The sequence below is a fragment of the Canis lupus genome, chromosome 16 (genome assembly GCF_048164855.1).
Source record: "Canis lupus baileyi chromosome 16, mCanLup2.hap1, whole genome shotgun sequence".
NCBI lineage: Eukaryota > Metazoa > Chordata > Mammalia > Carnivora > Canidae > Canis > Canis lupus.
Window position 1 is genome coordinate 38,327,079 of NC_132853.1, and position 17,823 is coordinate 38,344,901.

General features: G+C 55.1%; 2 protein-coding genes across 4 annotated transcripts; one reads left to right on the top strand and one right to left on the bottom strand.

The window, feature by feature from the left end:
* The first annotated feature begins 270 nt into the window (after positions 1 to 270).
* Positions 271 to 1,840, top strand: PNMT (phenylethanolamine N-methyltransferase). Its single transcript, XM_072780405.1, has 3 exons — positions 271 to 497; positions 998 to 1,205; positions 1,303 to 1,840. Exons 1-3 carry the CDS (start codon positions 272 to 274, stop codon positions 1,742 to 1,744), a joined length of 876 nt encoding a protein of 291 aa, XP_072636506.1. The 5' UTR covers position 271; the 3' UTR covers positions 1,745 to 1,840.
* Positions 1,841 to 2,378: 538 nt separating this feature from the next.
* PGAP3 (post-GPI attachment to proteins phospholipase 3) lies at positions 2,379 to 16,588 on the bottom strand. 3 transcript variants are annotated; one of them, XR_012008991.1, is made up of 8 exons: positions 16,327 to 16,586; positions 15,036 to 15,133; positions 13,901 to 14,053; positions 5,995 to 6,057; positions 5,270 to 5,347; positions 4,768 to 4,904; positions 4,278 to 4,482; positions 2,379 to 4,089 (listed from the first exon to the last, which is right to left on the bottom strand). XR_012008991.1 is itself a non-coding variant. In XM_072780402.1 (8 exons), the coding sequence occupies exons 1-8, from the start codon at positions 16,505 to 16,507 to the stop codon at positions 4,026 to 4,028; spliced, it is 963 nt and encodes a 320-aa protein (XP_072636503.1). In that variant the 5' UTR covers positions 16,508 to 16,583; the 3' UTR covers positions 2,379 to 4,025. The 3 variants fall into 3 exon arrangements, 2 of the variants coding, with proteins under 2 accessions (XP_072636503.1, XP_072636505.1); XM_072780402.1 differs by having other exon boundaries at positions 5,270 to 5,331; positions 16,327 to 16,583; XM_072780404.1 differs by lacking the exon at positions 13,901 to 14,053 and having other exon boundaries at positions 5,270 to 5,331; positions 16,327 to 16,588.
* Positions 16,589 to 17,823: the final 1,235 nt, after the last annotated feature.

The window sequence follows — 17,823 nt, forward strand, 5'->3', positions numbered from 1 at the left end:
GGGTGAGGCAAAGGATGGAGGGCTGCTGGAGCAGCTGCGGGGGGGCTGCGGAGGGCTGGGGGGAGGGTGGCAGGCGTGCCCGGGCCGCCCGCACGCGCCCCGAGTGCCTGCCGCTCGGACACTAAGGGAGATGGATGGCGTGGGGCGCACAGAGCGCGGAGCCCCGGGCGGCCCCAGGCGCGGCCGCCGCCCCCGCAGCGGAGGGGCGGGCGGGGGACCCGCGGCACATAAAGGGGCGGCGAGGCGCGGGGACAGCGCGGGCGGCGGCGGCATGAGCGCGGCAGCCCCGAGTCCCGCTGCGGGCGCGGCCCCCGACGCGGCCCCCGACGCGGCCCCCGACGCGGCCCGGGGCCGGGAGGCTGTCGCCTCCGCCTACCAGCGCTTCGAGCCGCGCGCCTACCTCCGCAACAACTACGCGCCCCCCCGGGGGGACCTGAGCAGCCCCGACGGCGTCGGGCCCTGGAAGCTGCGCTGCTTGGCGCAGACCTTCGCTACCGGTGAGCGCGGGGAAACGGGCGGGAGGACGAGAAGCCATCGGGGAGCTAAGCGGGCACACGCGAGACCCCGATGGGGACCTGGGGACCGAGCAGCAGAGAGGGGTAGCGAGGAGGTGAAAACAGGAGAGGAGAAGCGCTGTCCCTTAGGTGCAGGGCGGAGGGGAGGCACCCGCGGGGAGGGCGTGGGGAAGTGAAGTGGGGAGTGCGGGAAGGAGACCCGGGTGAAGGGAGACCCGGGCAGCCCCACCTACGCCGCACCTACCGGCAGGAATGGCCCCGCAGGTGTGGCCCTTGAATCTCAGAGGGGTTAAGTCCCTCTCCCAAGGCCCGTCAGTGCACGGTCGAGCCAGGACTCTGACCCAGGTTGGCTGAGGCTTTCTCCAGTGGAGTCACACGTACCCAGGAAGAAGGGAGAGAGGCTGCCAGAAGCAGGTAAAGGAGGGAGTGATGGACAGGGCTGGCACCAGGGCCTTCCTCTTCTCCCCCCCCCCCCCCCCCAGGTGAGGTGTCTGGACGCACCCTCATCGACATTGGTTCAGGCCCCACCATATACCAGCTGCTCAGCGCCTGCACTCACTTTGAGGACATCACCATGACAGATTTTCTGGAGGTGAACCGCCAGGAGCTGGGGCTCTGGCTGCGGGAGGAACCCGGGGCCTTCGACTGGAGCATGTACAGCCAGCACGTCTGCCTCATCGAGGGCAAGGGGTAAGGGGGCTTCCCATGGAGTGGCGGGGGGTGGGGGGGCGGGCAACAGAGAACTAAGCGTGGAGTGACCCTGAGCCCCGGTCCTGCCCCTGCACAGTGAGTCCTGGCGGGAGAAGGAGCGCCAGCTGCGAGCCAGGGTGAAGCGGGTCTTGCACATCGATGTGCACCAGCCCCAGCCCCTGGGTGCTGGGAACCTGTCACCCCTGCCTGCCGATGCCCTGGTCTCTGCCTTCTGCCTGGAGGCTGTAAGCCCAGACCTTCCCAGCTTCCAGAGGGCTCTGGACCACATCACCACCCTGCTGAGACCTGGGGGCCACCTCCTCCTCATCGGGGCCCTGGAGGAGTCATGGTACCTGGCTGGGGAGGCCAGGCTGGTAGTGGTACCCGTGTGTAAGGAGGAGGTGTTGGAGGCCTTGGTTCGTAGTGGCTACGAGGTGCGGGACCTGCGCACTTACATCATGCCTGCCTGCCTTCAGACAGGTGTAGACGACGTCAAGGGCATCTTCTTCGCCTGGGCCCAGAAGAAGGAGGGGGTGTGATGGCCCAGGGCACCCATTGCCGACAGCTAACATACACACAGATTCCCTGTTATGAGAGGTGGCACCTAATAAATAAGTTCCTCTTGCTGGGCGTCAGCTTTGTCTGTGGCTTTCCTGGGAAACAAGGGCCCAGAGCTCTGTTTGGGTTGTGGGGGTGTGGAAGCCACCAACTCTAGCCTTTTTTTTTTTTTTTCCCAGAAGCTTCCATGAAGGCAGGTTTCTTTACCACTCGTTTCCCAAACTAAAGAAAGTCAAGGCTAGAGGGAGCTCATTCAGCATCTGCTATGTGCCAGGCCTGCTGGGTCCTCACACTCAGCAGGTCCTGTTGTCCTATTTGCAGGTGAAGCTAAGAAAGGTTAAGTAATAGTAGGAGAGCCTACTTTAGACCAGAAGCGGAGGAGAGGATAATCGGGAGACTGGAGTAGACAGTGCAGGGAGAAGGGGTTACAATCCAGGCACCACCAGTTCCCTCCCCCAGAGACCCCTCATTGGCCCCCCACAGCTGGACTGGAGCTCCACCCAGCTCTGCACCTGCTCCTTGCCATCCTCACCCCCACCTGCCTACTGCCCCCAGCCAGCTGTCTCCTTCCCTCCACCCCACACCATTCACACAAACAAGCTGAACAAGGGTAGGTGAGGCTCAGAATTGGTTTATTAAAAATGTCCCTTGCTACCCTCCTACCTTAAAATAGTTCTCAATATCAAAAGAAACACAGGCCACCCAAGTCTGAGGTTGAAGTCCTAGCATAGCACTCCTACTCCCCAGGGAGGGACAAGGGCGCAGGGAAAGAACAAGAACCCAGGCTCCGATCACAGAGAGTGCCTTTGAATGGAAAGTTTCTGGAGCTCCTCATCCTATCCTTGTGGAACAGGAATGTGCTGGGGCTGCTGGCGACTTGCAGGGGTCACCTTTACCAGGGTGCAGATACAGCGCGGCCCCCACGTGCTCTGGGAAGGCAGGAAACCAGAACCAGCCACAGGCTTTCTCCTCTACTCCCTCACATTGTCCCCCACCCCTAGGGTCCAGACCGGGACAAAGGGGCTTAGCAGGTAGAGCCTAGAGAAGAGGGAGGCCAACCAAGTCTAGGTGAGGAGACAGACAGGAAGGCAGGAGAGGCCCAGGCGATCCCCGTGTCCCTTCCTTCCTCTGCTCTAGAGAGGCTGGTTCCTGAGGGTGGTTTGAGCTGTGTATGGACGCTCTGACATTTAGAGAAGTATTGTAAAGTGGGGGCAATGGACAGGAACACACCCATGCGGCCTGGATCCTCGTACCCCGCTGGCTCAGATATCCTGGCTCTCTGCCCACCTGGGGCCTTGTGCAGAGCTGGTGCTTAACAGATACTTTTTCGTAGTAACCTGATCCTCCATTTCTCTCCAACCTCCCCTCATGATGTGACACTCACACTCACCTTACCCAGTCTATGCATATTGCCCTAACCCACACTTACCCACCTGTCCTGCAACACACACTTTAAAACCACTCACACCCACCCCACTCTCCCCACATGCTCACATACATTGTCCCCCCCAGCATCTCATACATGCAGGCCCACACCCACCACCCTGTCACCTATGCACTGTCTAGCTCACACTTCCTTCCACACTCATGGGCAGGGTCTTAACCAGAACCGCAGCAGAGGAGCCAGAGGGATTCTCGTCCTGGGCTCTCTGGGGTTCTGGCCCCAGAGAGGGAATGCCATGAGGCCTCCAGGGATTCTGGCTGAGGCAACCCCCAACCCTAGCAGCTGGGTCCCTCAAGATCCCACTGGGAGGAGACCTGCCTTGGGACCTGGGCTGCCAAAGAGCAAGAGTCTAGTGCCACCTAGTGGTGCCATGGAGGAGGGCAAGGGGTAACAGAAGGGGACCCCACTGTGTCCCCAAAAGCCTGTATACCTGGTCTCCCAGCTATACAGACAGCTGTAGGAACCACCTTGGCATTGAGGGGACGTGGGGAAGGGGCTAATGGAGAGGCAGAGGCAGCTCTCCTCTTGGTGGAGCTAAGAACACAGTTCTACTCCAGTTCTGCTCCAGGAACCAGAGGGGCTGTCCATCCTCCAACTCCAGATGCTGAGAAAGCCAAGTCTGAACAGACTCCAAGGCTTGTGAGGGCCAGGTGGGGGCAAGCAAGAGGATGGGCGGTGACATGATTCTGGGCCCATACCCTTTATGTCCAAGTTCAAGATGCTAAAAGGAAGAAAATCATCTCAAGGATCATGGGGAGGAGGGGAACCAGCTGGGAGAGGGCAGGATCCCCAGTGGGGCAGACCCACCCCCAGGCCCTTCAATCCAGCTTGAACTTGGCCTCTGATTCCTTCAGCAGATACAGGCTGTCATCTTCCAGGAAGCTGTGGGCAGAGGGAGGAGCCCACTGAGGTATGGCTCTGAAAGCACCCCGTGGGGGCAAGTGTAGGCAAGCTAGCAGGGGGTGAACCAAGCTAGCAGGGGGTGAGCCGCACAGAGGCCTTGGTTTCCTCAAGGAGCAGGTGAGGATGGACACAAAGAAGGTGCACAAGGGACAGGGAGTAGCACCCACCTGAAGAAGAGGACGTGGACCGGGATGGTGCTGATGTGCCAGATGGCATGGGCATCCAGGACCCAGAAGAAAGGTGGGAAGTCGAGCAGCTCAAGCAGGGACAGCCCCTGTAGCAGCAGGACCACTACCATGCACTTGCGCACATGAGGCAGCCGCCGCAGGTTTCGCAGGCACCAGGCCAGCCACCACACCACGTTCACCAGGCCTGGGTGGGGGTAGGGGTGGGGGTGGGGAGAGGCTCACTCCTGGGACCTCGTCCCCCGCCACTCCCCCCAAGCCTCCCCTATCCTCATGCTCTTTGACCCCACGACCATCTTCAGACTCTCCTCCCAGCCTCCCCTCTCCCACCCCAAGGGCCTCTCTAGAACCTTCTCCAGGAATACCATCAAATCCCTACCTCCACCCCAGGCCAGCAGTTCTACACATGGTCCAGGTCCCTCCCCTTCCCCGCACCCCCGCCCTGGTCCTCAGTTCCCCCCTCATGCCTCACCAATAGCCACATTGGCTGCCAGGTTGTAGCCATAGTCGAAATGGACGAGGCTCAGGTAGGAGACATGCGCAGTCAGCATTAGCAGCAGGAGGGCCCGGAAGGCACTGGCCACAGCCGGGTGCTGCAGCCCCACGGTCCTGCCTCGCCAACCAGAGCCGCTCAGATGGAGGGTGGCCCATGCCCAGAACAGCATTCCCTAAGTATCCCTTCATCCTGACGTCAGTATGTGGGGGCCACTGCCCTCCTCCCCTACCCAAACTGGCCAGCCAAGCAGGCCTCCAATCCCCCCAGGGGCCTGGGACCAAGTGCTGCTGCTCCTTGGAAAGAGCCAGGGCCCCCTAGCTCTACCCCAAAGTCCCCATCCAGAACAGCCCAGAGGGTGTGTGTGTGTGTGCCTGTGTGCGGTGCAAGGCCCCAGGGACAACACCCCCAGGGGTGGGCGAGGTGATCATTTCTGCCCCCAGTGCCTGATTTTGCCCCTGCAGGGCCAAAATGGGCTCACCTGACACAGCACAGATAGATTGAGTGTAGGATGACGGTGGAGGCACAGAAGTAATCCATTTTCTGAGGACAGGGAGAGCTGGATGAGGGGCCAGTGTGAAGGGAGGGGGAAGGGGACAGAATTTTGTGTGGGCAGGGCGCTGAGACGACCCTGGGATGGGGCCAGGAGGGGCGTTGGAGGCACAGCTATACTGTGACATGGGAGTCCCCGGGCTACGGGCGGCAGAGTGGAGGTGGGAGTAGGGGTGTCTAGGTCTCTTGCTCCTTGTGCCTATTGCTGTTTCACTCCTGAATTTAACAATCTGACTCTTGTATTCACATCATACAACTTTTTAAAATGTATTCAGCAGCGAGGTGTTGGAGGCATGGTGGAGGTGCCTGCTAGGACACTAGGGCTCCAGGATGCACGAGTGCCGCAGGACTCAGAGCACAGCCTCGAGTCCACAGCTGTGGGCCCAAGTCCAGGCATCGCCCTTACTGGCCAGGTGACCCGGGCAAGCGATTTTGCCATTCCAAGGTTCAGCTGTCTCATCGGTTAAGAGCCAATAATCACATCTACCTCATAAGGGTCAGGTGGGGCTCAAGTGCACGAATAGGTTAAAGATGCTTAGCACAGAGCAAGTGCTGGGTAAATGGAGTCCCTAGGAAACCCTAGAGGGGCCCCCACCCTTTCTGGGCTCCTCTGGGACTGTCCCAAACAGGAGATGGAGTCAGAGGGCCGCTCACCTCCGTGAGGTCGGTGTCCTTGGTGTGGAAGACTGTGGACCAGAACCAAGCATTGAGGGAAACCTGTAGGGAGGGGCTGGTAAGCATAGGGTCCCGAGGTGGGGAGGTGGGGAAGAGCCCTAGAGCTCTCAGAGGAGTCTCACTTTGGGGAAGGGGCTCTTTGGAGTAGTGAAACACTTTTACCTTTGGCCCTGGAGCCCGCAGAACAAACCCATGCTCCCAGCTTCCCCGAAACCCTGAGCCCCCCAGGCCACGGGGGCTGCAGCCTCCACAGGTTCCGGCCTGGCCTGGGAACCAGTTCCGGCAGAGCCAAGTTCCCTGCTTACTCAATCTCTAACACAACAGCCCCCAGGGGGCCTCGCCTCCTCCCCCAACTGGCAGGTGATGACAGCCCCACCCGGGCCAGGGGAGCTGGTGACCTCAGCCTCTGGGGGCGGGAATGAAGTGGGTGGAGTGGAGGGGCTCGAGCCAGCTTGGGGTGTGTCCCAAGCAAAGCAAGCGAGGGAGATCTCGAGCAGATCCCATTGGGGCCAAGTCTCTAAGGAGAAGCCTGGCCAACTGAGCCCAGCTTCCTCCTGGGTGGGCCGGCCCAACCCGCCAGACCAGTGTCTGCTGCTCCAGAGCTCTGGGAGGAGCAGAAGGCAGAAGGGGCTGTGGCGGGTCAGGGCCCAGGAGCATGTTTGAGGCCTTTTCTCTGGAAATTAACTGCAAAGGGACAGTACAAAACATCTTGTAAATGAATTCTAGATCTTGTGGGAGTTGGTGCTGTGTTCATGGCAGAGGCCCAGATCACTGAAAGATGGTGGACAAAAAAAAATAAATAAATAAAAATAAAAATAAAAAAAAGAAAGATGGTGGGCAAGGGTGGAGGTTCCTTCACTGGGCTGGAAAACCAGTGACAACCAGTCAAAGGAAAAAACAGGCAGCCAGAGGTCTGGCCTGGAATGCACTGGAGATAGGGAGGGCTGCTCTAGGGAGGGTGGGGGGAACAAGTCAGCCTGGGATGGGTCAAGGCCAGGAGCTGCTCGTTTGGGTCCAGGACAGCAGGAAACCTGGCCAGGCACGGGCCAGAGGAAGCAGGGAAGAAGCCTCTCCATCCAGTACTGCAGCAGGAAGGCCAGACAGCAGGATGGGTTCCTCATTGCAGGCCCCAAAGGGCTTATGAGAGAATGGGAAAAGCAAAGGTGTATAGACAGGCAAGGCTCTGTGCAAAGGCAGTCAGCATTAGAAGTCTCTGGAGGCTCAGGTGGCCCCATGCAAGCCTGTCTGGCCTGGGTCCTAGGCTGCATCTCTTGGCTTTGCTCCTCTGGACAAAGACCCTGCCCTGTGGGTCTTTGCCTCCTCCTGTTACCTTTTTTTTTCCCCTTGTGACTAATCGACTAATCAATCAGGGGCTAGCCTAAGTGATCCTTCCTCCCTTTCCAACCCTGACATCAGACGATTATTCTAGGTCAGGCTACTTGCTCTCTTGAAGACGGCCATCCAGTCCTGTCCCAGGCGCTGCCCCTTTCTCAAAGATGGCCTAGGGGGCTTGGTCTGGAGGCTGGAAGATGGGTGGCTTCTCAGACATTGCTCCCATATAAAGCCTGTGATGCTCTGGGTCAGCATGGGGAGCAGAGCAGACTCAGGGTTGGAGGCAGGGCCCAGGAGGCCAGGAATAGGGACACCCTCGGGGAAGAGAGTGGCCCTGGAGCCAGCATGAGAGGGAGTTGGAGGGGAAGGCAGCAGGGACTGGCAGCCAACCAGGCCTCCTTGTCACCCACAGCAGGAAGGGAGAGGTGACAAGAGACCTGAGCTAAGTGGTGGCTCTGGCCCTGAAAGCAGGGGTGGGAAGAAGCATGGGACCAGGGCTCAGCTCTAGGGGGCAGAGTGGGAGCTGCGGGGTCCTCTGTTCAATGGCCTCCCTGAGGTACCTTCCACTTACAGTGACCCACCTGCAGCCTGGACTCTGCACCCCTAAAAAGCCCCCTCTACCCCAGGCAGTGTCCCATTATGAGGGACTCCTCTTCTGACCCTCTCTGCAGACTTGGAAGACAGTGTCATTAAGTATGCACGCCCTAGGGTTAGATTGCCAGGGTTCAAACTCAGCTCTGCATTTCCTGTGTGTCCTTGGGCAAGTTATTTAGCCTTGCTGCGCCTCAGTTTTCTCATCTGTGAAATAGAAATAATCATAGTACTCACAAAGATTTAACGAGCAATACAAGTGCAGTGTGTAGCACAGCGCCCAGGACAGGGCAAAACATTAGGTGCTGTTTCTTCCCAATTTGTTGACCAGAATGGGACCCTCACATCTCTCCACAGACCCAAGGCCAAAGAGGCCAAGTGTGCCTCCCACTGTCTCCAAAGGCCAAGGAAGTCCAGGCAGAGAAGAGGTAGTCTCCCCACCGCTGCCCAGGCCCACCCCACTGTTCATGCTGGGGGCAGAACTTCCACAGCCTTCATAAGAAGATGGACCCTGGGTTCAAGTTCTTAGTCCCTAAATAGCTGTGTGATCTTAAACCAAAAGAAATCTCTGAGTCTCAGCTGTCTCATCTACCAAATTGAGTTAAGAATAATACCCACTGCATCAGAGGGTCCTAAGATGAGGTCTGCAGAATGCCTAGCAAAAAGAAGCCACTCAGTAAATGGTTGCTGCTACGGCCGCCTGGCACACAGTAGGTATCCCATAAATGCCAGTTTTTCCCCAGGATTCACTGGAGAGATACTATTTCTCTTCCCCGGGAGTTTGTAATCAAGACTCAAGCAAAGGGGACACACAGAAGTGGAAGGAAGGGAAAGGTTCCCAGACACAAGAGTATGGCTGCTCCGGGACTCTTCAGCCAAGCTTGAGTAGAATGGGGGGGCCAATGGTAACTGGCCAATCAGGCAGGCCAGGAGGGCGCTGGGCTTTGTGTAAACACAGAGGAAGGGGGGAGGCCAGGGGCAGGATGCCAACAAGGGTGGAAACGGAGGGGGACGGGGGAAGGCTGGGTGAGGGAGAGCAGGAGGCTGTTTCAGTCTGTTGGAAAATAAGAAAATTGAGACAAAAATATCACAGCCGTGAAACTGGTTGGATGCCAAATGAGCCAGATCTGTCAGGAATTCGACCCCAGTGCTAAGCCCCAGTGCTCGGGGCTGTCATTGACACCGTGGTGGTGGGGACATGTGGGGCTTTAAATAGCTCAGTGTCTCAGAAGTGGGGGAGGCAGAATGTTAAATATGACGCCTGCTGCCATCCTGCCCGCCCCCCCCCCCCCAGGCCACAGTGTCTTACCCCCTGCCTTGGGCAGGGCAACCCTGCCCCACTTCACTCCTGAGACAGAAGAGGGGAAGAGGCAGATGGACATGGGAGGAAGATGGCTTTTTCTACCATCCAAAAGGATCCCTTGATTTCCTGCCATTGTCTGTTCCACTGGCTCTCGTCTGACCAGCGGGAAGTCCTTTCTGAAGTCTCACCATCATTCTGCTGCAGGCTTGGCCTGTCTCTTCTCGTGGTTTCCACAGCAGTGGTAGAGCACAATCAGTCCCCACCTCCATCAATCATCCTGTGGGGACAGTCTGGGCTTTCCTGGCACCCTCACTCTCTCACCTCTACTTCTGAGGACCTTTCCTTACTGGATGAAGGGGCAGGGAACTGGTTTGGCCTCCTGGCTTTGCAGAGGGCAGGGGCCCCCATGTGCCAGAAGTCAAAGGTCTATGGTGTGCAGAGCTTTGGCAGGCTCCCCCAAAGCCTGGCAGATGCCCAGCCCAGGTCCAAATGTCAAGGCGGAGGCTGCCTTCTTGTGCCAAAGCTTCATTAGCCTTGCTGGGGCAGGGTCTCTTTGTTTCCCAGGGGAAAAGACTGAGCCAACCCTCTCAAGACTTAGCCTGGAAAATGCCTTCCTAACCTATCCCAACAGAAATCAGGAGCCCCACTGGCTCCAGAAGACCCAGCCCAATACAAAGTCCACTGCCACACCCTTCATTCAGCTCAGGAGCCCTCCCTCCTGCAAACACAGGCACACAGGACTAAAGATCAAGTATAAAATCCAAACTGGTCATGAAACAAAGTGTGGGCACCAAGACTCTCTCCCTCCAGGACTTTGTGCCAGCATGAGAGGATTCCGTGTTCCCAAACCCCATATCCCATAGGATGTCCTAAGACACAGCCTCCAGGTATCCACCTTCTCTCAATCAAACATCTCCTGCTCTGTCCCAAAGGGTCCTCAGTAGACTAGATTGCAGGGTACTGGGAGGCCCGACCCTCACAAAGAAGGAAGCTGAGTGGCCGACCAGTGAGACGAAAGACCCAAGAATCAGGGAGATCAAGACGAGAGCTGTGGCATGATAACTGGCAAAGGCTGGGACCCCCTGGGGTCCCCTCAGACCCATGGGTCTGTCCAAGGAGGCGCTAAGCTTTGTTCAGGCAGTTTAGACAGGGGCTGCCCAGTGCTCGCTAGCAGGGGTGGGGGCAGGGGGTGAAGGCCATGGGCCCAGAAAGCAGTGATCCTGGAAGAACCCCCAAGGGAAAGGGGACAGGTGTACCCTCCTCAATTTCTCTGCTTTCTTGGCCAAGACTAAATATCGCATCCATGCTTAGGACAGGGTATGCAGATGCCAGGCCCCCGCCTACACAAGAGCACCTGCCCCTCAGCACTCAGGGCCCTCTCTGTGCTATCTTACCTCCTTCTACTCCTCTTCACTCAGCCACATTGTGGCCAGGCTGACCTATCCAAGGCTGTCCATGTAGGTCCCATATCCTCCACCTTCCACCCCTTTGCTCCTGCTGTGCTACCAGCCGGAAATGCAGAAATCCGATCTCTTCTCCCCTCATCTGTATTGCATCTAAACCTTATGAGGCCTGCAAGTCCCTGATGGAGTCTCTCCCCGTCTCTGGGCTTCCCCAGCAGACTTCTCCACTAGAGGACATGGTCTCCCCTCCCAAACCTGCTACTCCCAGGGCTCTGCCTACTCTGCCTCCCAGACCAGCTGGACCCACCCCTCCCCCTAGACTTAGCTCCTTGGGGCCAGGACCTCAGTTTCCACAAGGACTAACCTCTGTCTCTCCCCACAGCATATGCTCAACAGACGTTTATCAGTATACGGAGACAGCCCAGAGGAGGAGCCAAGTGCTCTTACAGCCCTGGAGTCAGTCCTGGATGCCAACCTGTCTCCACCAGTCACTGACTTGTGAGCTGTTGACTTTGGACAAGGCTTTCCGTCTCTGAGCCTTGCTTAGAGTTCACAGTGGTATAATGAGGATTGAATGAGAAAATACATGTAAGGTGGGATCCCTGGGTGGCACAGCGGTTTGGCGCCTGCCTTTGGCCCAGGGCGCGATCCTGGAGACCCGGGATCGAATCCCACGTCAGGCTCCCGGTGCATGGAGCCTGCTTCTCCCTCTGCCTGTGTCTCTGCCTCTCTCTCTCTCTCTCTCTGTGACTATCATAAATAAATAAAAATTTAAAAAAAATACATGTAAGGTACTTAGGACATGCCTATTATGTAATTCCTAACACTTATTATTAATATTTGTTAAATAGAAAAAAATTAGAATCAACATTTTCCAGAGGCTGAATGGCCTCCCCCACTGCCCTCCTGATGATGCCCATCTCTTAAGTCTGAGGCTCGGCCTGGACTTCTCAGCAGCCCCCCTATTACCAGTTTTCCTAAGGTCCTCAGAAACTGGTGTAGCCAGACCCTGGGGTGTCCTTCAGTTCTCTTGACTGTCCAGCAGAGTTCCAGAGAACAGCTTCCACACTCCTCCCTGTTCCTGTCCCAGGGCTCCCCAAGTATACAATATCCTAGTTTTCCACTGAGCCCTCCAGCCACTCCTGTGTCTGCTGCTGGCTCATTCTCCTCTATCTAACCTTCATGTTTTACGGGCCCTTCAGGGCTCCATCCTAGACCCCCTCAGCAACTCCTGGTGATCTCATGCACGTGCACAGCTTCTATCTCTCATGAGTGGGAACACTGGGTTGTCCTGGATTGCTCCTTCCTCACCAAACCTACTGCTGCGGCGTGCCAGCACAGTCAAGGTGGCAAGAATGCAGACTCTGGAGCCAGGCGCTTGGGTTCAAACCCTGGCTCCTAGGACAGGTTTTACTTAACCTTTTCAGTCCTTGGTTTCCATCTATAACCTCGGGATGATAATACTGCTAATCTCATAGCTTGTGATGGGATTAATGAGGTTATAAAATACTTAGAATTGTACCTGACATACAGAAAGAGCTATGCATGTGTTAAAGAAATAAATTTTTAAAAATGTTAATCACCTCAAAACATAGCTCAAACATAGTTTTTAACAACCCCCTTCCCAAGACCCATACTCCCGCCCTGTCTAGCTACTGTGCCCTGTACTAAAACCCACTAGCCCCCTGCATCCACTCCTACTCCTCCAATTTGTCTGCTACACAGTAGCCAGGATGAGTTTTCCAAGCATATCTATTCAGGAAACCTCTTCCCTTTGACCCTCGTTTCTTCCTGACACTTTGAAAATCCAGGTGGAAAGTGTTAATGTGCCCCCAAGCTCTCCAGGGCCTGGCCCCATTCACTGCCCACCTGCGCATCTGTCTCTCACCCACTCCCTGGCTTCCTGTATGGCAGGCTTCCTGGCCTTTCAGGTTCTCACTCTCTCTTTTATTTATCTTTTAAAGATTTATTTATTTATTTATTTATTTATTTGAGAGAGAGAGAGAGAGTGCAAATGAAAGAGCAGGCACAAGCAGGGGGAGCGGCAGGCAGAGGGAAGGGGACAAGCAGGGAGTCGGATGCGGTTCCATCGTGACCTGAGCTGAAGGCAGATGCTCACCTGACTAAGCCACCCAGGAGCCCCTAGTTCTCACTCTCTTCTGTCTGTGCATATTCTGAGTCTCCTGTGTGGATGGCTCCCCCTACTCTCCCTGAACTCATGGAGCTAAGGTTCATTCATCATTCCAATCTTACTTCAAAGGCTCCCTCCTCAGGGAAGCATCCCCGATTGCCTGGCACTGGTCTGGTCTAGTGCCCCATCACACACCCTGCAGCACATCTCTTCCACTGCACTTTTCAAGAGTTGTGCTTTTACATTCAATCGTGTGCTTGTGTGGTTATTACCAGAGGGCAGGAACCTGGTTTTTGGCTTTGGTCCTTGTTAAGTAAGCGCTACACCCAACGTGGGTATTGAATTCATGACCCTGAGATCAAGAGTTGCACGCTCTATGAACTGAGCCAGCCAGGTGCCTCTTGTCTGTTTTTACATCCTTTTGGATCTCCAGCACTCAGCAAAGTGCCTGGCACACTGTAGGTGCTCAATACATGAATTACTGCTTTGGTGGCAGGCAGGTGAGTGAGCACAGACCATTTCCCTAAGGCTTACAGAGGGAGCTCTGGTTGCAACTTCTTACTCTCACACCCTCCCCAAGGTTGTCACAGCTCAGAGCTGTCCCCTGGCCCATGCTTCTCACACAATCTCAGGCCCTCGATACTGGCTCCACTGACCGGTCACACTGTGAAGCTCAGAGCCCTCTCTGGATACCCACATGGAACATTCTTTCAGCTTCTTAGGGATGGTCGAAGACCAGGCTGAGCTCTGCCTGGAGTGCTACAGCTGCCATACCTCCTGGGCTGAGATGGAGGGGGCTTTAAGTCATCCAGAGGGGTCCCTACCAGCATGCTCCCTACCACTCATCTTCCTTCTGTGCTTGTAAATTGCCCTCCTGGGTCTCTTAGTGGCTTCTTCCTCCCTTCCTTCCAAACACCCAGCTTAGGACTCTGCTAGAAAGGTAAGATCTGATTCAGTCCCTTCTCTGTTTTCTCCCTAGGCCTAACCACCCACAGCTGCAGTTTCCAATCTGCAGAACAGAGGGGAAGGTACGTGAAGGGAAGTCCTGTTGGGTGAGAACGGGGATCCAAGAGTCCCTCCTTCCTGGACGAGGGTGTAGAGCAGGAGTCCTGCCGAGTTACCTACCCAGGCAAAGGCCACGCAGGTGGGATACATGGGGGAGGAGGCTGGCACAGAAGTGTGGTAGCGGCAGAGCATCACCAGGCTGGCCAAACCGTTGAGGAACGAGGCCATGGCAGAAGCTGGCTCTTGGAAGAACAGGAACCGGGAGAAAGGCCACTGGAAAGGGAGCACATGGAGAGGGCCTCAGGGGCAGGCAACCCCAGCTACCCCAACCTGCTGCTCCTTGACATGCCACATCAACAGGCCTTCAGCTGGTTGCTTCGCTCTGGACCTTGGCCAAAGCCTCAGGGACAGTCCCTCTTAGGGTCCATGAGCCCTCCTCCAGTCCCTAGCTAAAGGCCCTCCCTCTGTCCTGGCCAGCATTCACAGCACGGTAAGCCTGGTCTCTAGGAAGGCCAGGTAGGCCAGTGTAGATGGCTCATATGGCCTGGTGGAAACAGCATAAACTTGCCACCCAGAAAATAGGTTCTGATATACTCCTCCTCTACTACCCACAGACCTCTGAGCCTCAGCTTACTCTGACAAACTGGGGAGAATAATTCTTGTCAACCTCAATAGTCTAGAACAAGATCATTCTGGATGAGAAAGCACTAGCAGGGAAGGGGGGGTAACCGGGTGATGGGCATTAAGGAGGGCACGTGATGTGATGAGCACTGGGTCTTACATGCAACTGATGCATAACTGAACTCCACATGTGAAACTCATGATGTGTTATATATTAGCTAATTGAATTTAAATTAAAAAAGAAAGAAAGAAAAAGTACTAGTAAACCATGACTTGGGCAACCTGAGGGTGTATTACTATTTTAATCCAGACCACTACTGAAGAAGCAAAAGAAAGCATGCTGTGGAGGGTCAGGAAATCTATCCTTGTAGCAAGGTGAACATGCCACCACCCTAAGAAGCCCACCACCACTCTCTGAGATCACACAGCTTCCCAGATTTTGTTACTCCAAATCCAGAGCCAGGACACACTGGTTCTGTCTGATTATATGAAAACCGGCAGATTTTGAAAATAGGAACCTGCCCCAAATACGCATCCATTACCCCACAACTCAGACTGCCTGGACAGTATGGTCTAACCTAAAGGGTATCTTACCACGCTGTCACCATATCCCTACCCTGACCCTCCAACTCACCTTGCCATGGAACTGAGGCACTTTGTGACCTTCCTTGAGGTAGAGGCCAACAGTGACCCACATACACTCATACTTACAGTCGTCCTGACAGGTCCAGCCTGAAACAGAGAAACATGACCTGGTGAACTCCCCATCATGGGAGGCACAGAGAGAGAGCTCAAGTGGGACCCAAACTAAGAGGGTCTGCAGGTTGGAGAGAACCAGAGGAAAGTCTACATTCCCACTTGGATATATGAGAGATGGAAGGACACACACACAAGGGAAAGGTGTTTGTGTATGTGTTTAGGGGATGGGGGTGTACAGTGAGTGAGCAAACAGAGACGTGTCTTCTCTTCTCCTTCCACCCAGATGGGAACTTTGGCATCTGCTGAACTCATCAACGGCTAGGTGGGTTTATGTTTGCTCTTGATGAACTTAGGCTTTGCTCTCACTGGCCAAGGAGGAACTCTTGCCCTCTGACCTCCCCCTCCTGTGAAAATGAAGCCCAAATTCTTCCACTCTAACTTCTGAGGCCCCAAATTGCTTTCCCAACTTTATTTCCCATACTCTTTTTTGTGTGTACCCTGCACCCTGCTCCCTGAGTAAACCAGGCTTACTGTATATGCGCACATCTGCCCAGGGCCTCCATTCTTTTTGTTCCCTCTGGAATGCAAAGGGATAGTCAAGAGAACAAACTTCTAGTCTGACGGGCTAGAACTGGAAACACCACTTTACCACTTTCTGACTGTGTGACTTTGGGCAGGGCACTTAACCTCTCCGAGTTTCCCCACTGTAAAACTGGGTTAAAGGAAACTGCCTGAGAGGGTTGTGAAAATTACCGGACCTGCCGTGACACCTGTTACCCACCAGGTGACCATTAATGGCCACAGGCCCAAATTTAATGTATCCATCCTTAAGTCCTTCTAAGATGATCACTGCCCCCACCTTTTTAAAGCCAGAAACGACTCCTTCCTCCCCCATATGCTCCGGTTGCCTGACCTAAGGGTTCTTTAGGGCTCAAAGCATCCTCTACCTTGCACTGGAGGCTAATGTCCCCGCGAGGAGTGTGACCTCAAATGGCTGGGCACTGATCTGATTTCAGTGTCATTCTAGGGCCAGTACCCAGGGGCATTAAATAAATACCTATTTGACTGAATAAATAAAAAGACTGGCCGATGCCGCTCTAACCACCCTGGGCCTCGGTTCACAGTCATAAGGGACTCCAGGGGAAGCGAAGGTTCAGAGGTTGTTTGGGGGCGCAAGGGGCGGGGCCAAGGCCGAAGGGCGGGGCTTGCCGCGGGGTGGGGCTTACCTGCTAGGCTCATGTAGATTGGCTGGCGGGAGCGGAAGTGCCTCAGAGCGCCCCCCGAGCAGTTCCGCTCCTCGCACCGGTGCACGCAGTCGCGATACACCGGCTCCCGGTCGCCCTGAGAGGCGCTTGCTAGCGCGGCTGCGCCAGCCAGCAACACCAGCCGTGCTGTCCGCCCGGCCATCCCTTCAACCTGGCCCTCCGCCGGCGGAGGAGCTTAGGAGTCTTCACTTCCGGAGTAACCGGAAGTTCCGTGTGTTCTTTAGTCTGATCTCCGGTGACGTCCACCCACTTTAAATTAAAGTGCCCGGATTTCTGTGGGCGCCTGCCCCGCCCCTCGTCTTACCATCATCTCCATATATAGAGGCGACTGGGTTAAGGGAAGGGAGACGCCAGGTGGGTTAAGGAGGAAAATAAACTGGTCTGGTATGAACACGCACCCTCTTTCTTCTCCATGCTCTCTTTATTTGAAGTACAGGTTCTTTTTCTGTCACCAGACCCCTGGAGATTCGCTTCCTAAGATACCTGGAACTGCCCACTTGTCTCCATCTCCATTGGCACAATCCTGGTTAAAGACATCATCATCTGTCGCCGAGACACTCGCAGTTTATGAGTGTGTGTCTCTGCCCCTACTTTTGTCCCCATCCAGTCCGTTAACATTTAAATTGGACTGTGTCACTTTTCTTCTTAAAAAAAAAATTTTTTTTTTAAAGATTTTATTCATGACAGATACAGAGACAGGCAGAGGGAGAAGCAGGTTCCTCGCAGGGAGCCTGATGTAGGACTCGATCCCAGGACCGAGGATCACACCCTGAGCCACCCAGGTGTCTGTCCCTCTTCTTAAATTCTTTATGGGCTCCCCATTACCTCAGGATAAAATCATAATTCCACAAACTCTGCATGATCTGGCCCCTGCACCAGACCCATGGGGCCATGTTTCTCACCCCTACTGGCTCAGTCTTGTCTGTACAATTCGTACTCTCACACCTGCTTATTCTAGTTTGAATTTAAACTCCATTTCTTTTTTTTTTTTTTAAGATTTTATTTATTTATTCATGAGATACACACACACACAGAGAGAGAGAGGCAGAGACACAGGCAGAGGGAGAAGCAGGCTCCATGCAGGAAGCCCGACGTGGGACTCGATCCCGGGACTCCAGGATCGCGCCCTGAGCTGAAGGCAGGCGCTAAAGCGCTGAGCCACCCAGGGATCCCTTTTTTTTTTCTTTTAGATTTTATTTTTATTTATTCATGAGAGACACACAAAGAGAGGCAGAGACAAAGGCAGAGGTTGAAGCAGGCTCCCTTTGGGGAGCCCAATGAGGACTCGATCCCAGAACCTAGGATCAACCACTGAGCCACCCAGGTGCCCCTAAGAACTCATTTTTCTTTTCTTTTCTTTTCAATGAATGAACGTTAATCCAACGGAAGGATTTGGGTACTAAATCCAGGGCTGTGGAATCACCAGTGTGATTCAGACCACACTGAGATGGGAGAGGT

What these genes read in the sequence shown, in the direction of transcription:
- PGAP3 (XM_072780402.1), bottom strand. Translation starts at nt 16,507, where the DNA reads ATGGCCGGGCGGACAGCACGGCTGGTGTTGCTGGCTGGCGCAGCCGCG. An exon ending in AGGACACCGACCTCACGGAG is followed by an intron (nt 5,332 to 5,994) that starts GTGAGCGGCCCT and finishes CCCTGTCCTCAG; the next exon opens with AAAATGGATTACTTCTGTGC. An exon ending in GGCAGCCAATGTGGCTATTG is followed by an intron (nt 4,483 to 4,767) that starts GTGAGGCATGAG and finishes ACCCCCACCCAG; the next exon opens with GCCTGGTGAACGTGGTGTGG.
- PNMT (XM_072780405.1), top strand. Translation starts at nt 272, where the DNA reads ATGAGCGCGGCAGCCCCGAGTCCCGCTGCGGGCGCGGCCCCCGACGCG. An exon ending in GGCGCAGACCTTCGCTACCG is followed by an intron (nt 498 to 997) that starts GTGAGCGCGGGG and finishes CCCCCCCCCCAG; the next exon opens with GTGAGGTGTCTGGACGCACC. An exon ending in TGCCTCATCGAGGGCAAGGG is followed by an intron (nt 1,206 to 1,302) that starts GTAAGGGGGCTT and finishes GCCCCTGCACAG; the next exon opens with TGAGTCCTGGCGGGAGAAGG.